The sequence below is a fragment of the Atta colombica genome, unplaced genomic scaffold (assembly GCF_001594045.1).
Source record: "Atta colombica isolate Treedump-2 unplaced genomic scaffold, Acol1.0 scaffold126, whole genome shotgun sequence".
Lineage (NCBI taxonomy): Eukaryota > Metazoa > Arthropoda > Insecta > Hymenoptera > Formicidae > Atta > Atta colombica.
The window spans coordinates 5,736,673-5,741,518 of NW_017259213.1; the positions used below are offsets into that span (position 1 = coordinate 5,736,673).

Sequence of the window (4,846 nt, forward strand, 5' to 3'; positions counted from 1 at the left end):
TATATTAACATAGATATCTGTTTTTCATATATAAACAAAAGAGAAAATTTACACATCCTATCTTATTTTCCATATCCAAATATCATCATATATTTTATCATGTATAATGTTCATATGCATACATAATTGCAAACTATACATAAAACCAAAAACTTTAAAAGATACATTTAACAGTACAAATCAAAAAGCTGTTAACACAGTGACATAATTGTCCTACATGTATAATAAAAGATGTTATTGAAAAAATTCATTTTACGAAGAAATAGAGAAAAATACTTTCTTAATACACGTAAAATATCACTATATTTCTATATATAGGATATAAAATCCTCATATAAAAAAATCGATACGTTTTTTCTGTAGCCAAAATAATTTCAATTAGTCCACTTTTAAACAAATTAAAATTTAAATACATAAATTAAAAGAAATATGAAATATAGCAAATAAGAAAACAGGATGCGCAGTTTGATACAAGGTAAGGCATTCGAAATTATCATTTTCACTTACTTCATTATATACATTATATTTTATAAAGGAAATAGATCAATATTTTTAATCGTTATAAATGAAATGCTTTATGATAACTTCAAGTGTCTTACGGTGAAAGTTAGACATCAATTTTATATAAAGTAGAAATCAAAATTTACTAATAATTTTAAAAAAGCTTAAAAGGATTATTGGCATGCAATTCTATTATTTTATCTAATGCTGTTTTTTCTGATATTGTAATTCGTCATGTTAGTAATTATGAGTTTAAATTGATTAATGTTTACAAAATATACAATGAAAAATGATATTATAAGAAACATCATTGTGCATCAGGATGTTTACAATATTTCTATTTATATATAATATATATAAATTTTATTCCTTTTCTTTAATATTTCACATCAGATACTTAATCTACTTTGTAAAATCATGGCATCTATTTAGAAATATTATCATACACAATGAATGTTTCAATAACATTAGTAATTATATTAAAATATTTGTCTGTATGTATCATTCTTTTTCTTTAGCATAATTTATTTTTTGCAAGTTAAAAAAAGACAAACCTTAAAAAAACTCAAGTGTAATTTGTTAACGTTAGACTATCGTAAAGGATTGGCATCAGTCAACAAGCACGCTAGCGCTGTATACCTTTCTAGTTTTAAACTGGAAATCCGATTCAGATGTTTCTTGAGCGTATTTGTAGTAATTGGTTGACAAGGTGCAACACAGGGTGGCGAGTCACCAATCAACTCAACTATCGTCACTACAAAAGTTGACCATTCAGAAGGCAGGGAATCATCTGTGTCACACAATTGTTCAACTTGCTCGAGCATCGCTGCTATTGCAGACACACCAAACTGAAAGAATAAATAATAATTGTTAAATAAGATTATTGCATTTTATATATATATATACTTAGAATTTGTTCAAAAATTTATAATCGTATGTTAAAATTATACAACACGCGCGCGCGTTGTATGTGTGTGTGTGTGTGTGTGTGTGTGTGTGTGTGTGTGTGTGTGTGTGTGTGTAACTAACCTTATTCAGAAGAGCAAAAGTTAAGCTATTATTTTTAACAGGATGATTAGTAGCAGAGTCGGATAATGCTCTTGCTAATCGCAATATAGTATCAAAATCTTTCACAGCATCGAGCCATCTTCGAAATTCGGAATAAAAATCTGTTAATATATGACAATCTCTACGGCCTATCACGGCTAAACCTTTAAATATCGCAGTCCACAATTCTCTCAACTGCTTACTATATTCTGTCACATTTAGGTGAGGTAAAAAACGCAGTAGTAACGTCTATTAACATATAAATGCAATATAAAGTATTGAAAATAATAAAATTTTAAATCTCATCTGTTATCCATCAAATTACCTTTCCTTTTCGAATACTTAGCATACTAGCTAATTTGTCATCTTGTATTAACTGTTGCATACATGTTAAAATCATGTTTATCAATTCTGATTCAGTTTTAGTCGTATTTACGTCAGATTCCCCTTCCTGTTGTTGTTGAGGTTCCGGAATTAAAGCGAGTGGATTACTCAAATCTTCGAGCTTGAATTGAAGTGTAAACAGCTATAAAGAATAACATTAATAAAGAATGCATTATCGAATTATTTATTTTATTAATTATAATAGAGAATATGATAGTACTCTCTCAATTTCAAGAAGTAGTTGTCGTGTTTTTTTAGTGTCCTTCTGTTGAGACTGAGGAGTAGATTGAGAGTCGTTATTTGATACGACATCCATGTCGATAAGTTTACGTGGTGCTGTCACACTACTGCAATGAAGTTTGCCTAATGAATTCTCAAATTGAGCTGGCGTATATGCTGATCTTGAAGCGGTTTGAGGTGTTGGTTCCCAATCTCTAAAAGTCAAGCGAAAAAATTAAGAATACTAATAAATAAAATATATAAATAAATAATCTTTAAAAAATAAATAACCAATCTGTATATAAAATAAATTTGGTATTTCCAGTTATCTCATTGGTTGTTATAAATTATTCTCTTAAATCATAAATTCTACGATTTCAATAAAAAAAGTAAAACGTTATCGCATGTTTAGTGGAAAACATATTTTGCAATACTATATTATCACAAAAATGCAAATCCTCACGCGATAAAACATAGGAATGTAAAATACAAATATAAATTATTGTAGAAAATGTATGAGTTTTATAGAAATAAAAAAACATACCTATGATCTCTGTGATATCCATTGTTATTATGATGCTTCTTATCTTTTTGTTCTCGATTTGCATGTTGTTTATTCCGCTTATCACAGAATACGACATAATAGTGATCATCAACATACGGTTGAATTGTATTAAGTTGTAATAATTGAATATTAATTAACCATTGCTTCTCATGAGCTTTTATAGCAAGTTTTCCTGAGTGTTCATATTCTCCCGAAGCATTACCATTAATGTTGTGAGAATAATTTTGATGATGATAAGGTCTTTGATTATTTCTGTCATGATTACGATGAGGATATTGATTATTTTTAAAAAATGCTTGATGTCCAGCTTGTTGTTCGTTATGATAGTAAGATCTGTTCTGGTTTCTCTGATTTCCTAAATGTGAGTAAGAATGTTGGTGTTGCTGATGATTGGTTTGGTTGTTAGGAAATGCAGGCATCATGTGATCTGGTCGAAGGAACTGTGGGCCTCCTAAATTAGGATGTAGTTGCTGAAACATAATAAAAAATTACATTAAAAAAAGATATATATTATAATTATTGTAATAATCATAATATATATAATCTGTAAAAGAAACTTACAGGAGGAAAACCATAAGAGCCGTGAAGAGGTTGCCTTGGAACTGGTTGTGGCATTAAATGTGACATTAAATGCGGTGGAGAAGGATAACGTAACACAGTACCAGCTTGATCTAATAAATAGAAGAATCAATGTCAGGAAATATTCCAAGAGTTAATTTAAAAATTTAGTCGTTCTTTTTAATTATAATCAATTGTAATATTTTGCATGCATTAAAGCAGATAATTATAGCTAACAATATTTCATATTAATTGTAACAAATAAAATTAGATGTATAAATAGAAATATAAAATACACATAATTTTGACTAAACATTTTGATTAAGCAACATATTTCAAGCTAGATACTTATTGAATAAACAATAAACGCGAGTATTTGGAAATTTATGTTTATATTTGTAAGAAATATTCCTTTTCTTGATTGTACTAAATACTAGCATTCAAATTCGATGTTCATTGTATACATATCAATTAAACTTGTGCGACATTTATGTAATAAGTAATAACAAAATTTTCGCGTTTGCTGTTCGCTAAGTATATATCCAGTTTAATAAATAAAGTAAACTTAAAAAAACGCTTTAAAAAAAAGTTCTGAAATTTATATTTGCCGAATACTTATATAATTTGCAAATATATCAATACAAATCTGCATACATTTTAATACAATACTTATAAATAATATTATACTTACTAATTAAGCCTAATATTCTAGGATGTTGCATCAACTGAGGATGTGGTGCTCTTATATTGGGCACAACTATAGGGTGTGCTCCAGGTAGACCCAATCCTGGTGGAAAACGTGGTGGAGGTAGGCCATTAACTTGAAGTTTCTCATTCAAAGAGAGAGCCTCAAAAAGAAGCGAACCTTCAGATTTCTTCTGTTGTTGTTGCGTTTGAGGTTTGCTGAGACCTGGTGGTGGCCTATTTGCAATAAGCCCTCTTTCCAACTCTTCCACCGTACAAGCATTTGGTAAAGATAATCGTGGCTGAGCTTTCGGAAGAGATAAATTCAAAGGACTACCCCAAACACCAGGTCGGGGAACTATTCCTTCCTTATCCAATACCAAATGTGATAAATTATCTTCAATATTTATGTTAGAAATAGACTGAAAAAAATATAAAGCATATATAAAGTTTAATATTTAATACGTGAAATTATTTATTTGTTTAAATATTAATAATAAGAAGACAAAAAAGTACGTTCATTAAAAGTATTTTTAATGAAATATGTTATAAGATATTATTTACAAGTTATATTTATATAAAGACTTATGAAACTTATGAATCATATCATTGTTGAATTATAAATTTTCTTTCAAAGTTTAAAATAAATAAAAAATATCTAGCAAATTTATGTATGTTACGTTGAAAGATTATTTTCAATTATCTTCTTTAAACTAGATAATTGGATATAATACATTTGATTAGTTTTACCGCGTCAATGATATCTACATTTTAATTAAAATTTAGATGGCACAATATAATTTCAATATGACAAGTTTAAAATAGAACATACATTTAAGAGCATATATTTAAGAAACATTTATTATTAATATCATTAAAATATTTTTA

The 4,846-nt window shown here is 28.0% G+C and overlaps 1 protein-coding gene across 1 annotated transcript in view; it reads right to left on the reverse strand.

The window, feature by feature from the left end:
- Nucleotides 1-997: 997 nt before the first annotated feature.
- Nucleotides 998-4,846, reverse strand: part of LOC108684187 (protein PAT1 homolog 1) — a 5,724-nt gene continuing 1,875 nt past the window's right edge. Inside the window, exons 3-9 of the mRNA XM_018188355.1 lie at nucleotides 3,966-4,380; nucleotides 3,278-3,387; nucleotides 2,696-3,186; nucleotides 2,153-2,366; nucleotides 1,874-2,074; nucleotides 1,531-1,797; nucleotides 998-1,349 (exon numbers count right to left, since the gene is read on the reverse strand). Coding sequence (XP_018043844.1) covers nucleotides 1,092-1,349; nucleotides 1,531-1,797; nucleotides 1,874-2,074; nucleotides 2,153-2,366; nucleotides 2,696-3,186; nucleotides 3,278-3,387; nucleotides 3,966-4,380 — 1,956 coding nt within the window. The 3' untranslated portion in view covers nucleotides 998-1,091. The remainder of the gene's footprint in view (nucleotides 1,350-1,530; nucleotides 1,798-1,873; nucleotides 2,075-2,152; nucleotides 2,367-2,695; nucleotides 3,187-3,277; nucleotides 3,388-3,965; nucleotides 4,381-4,846) is intronic.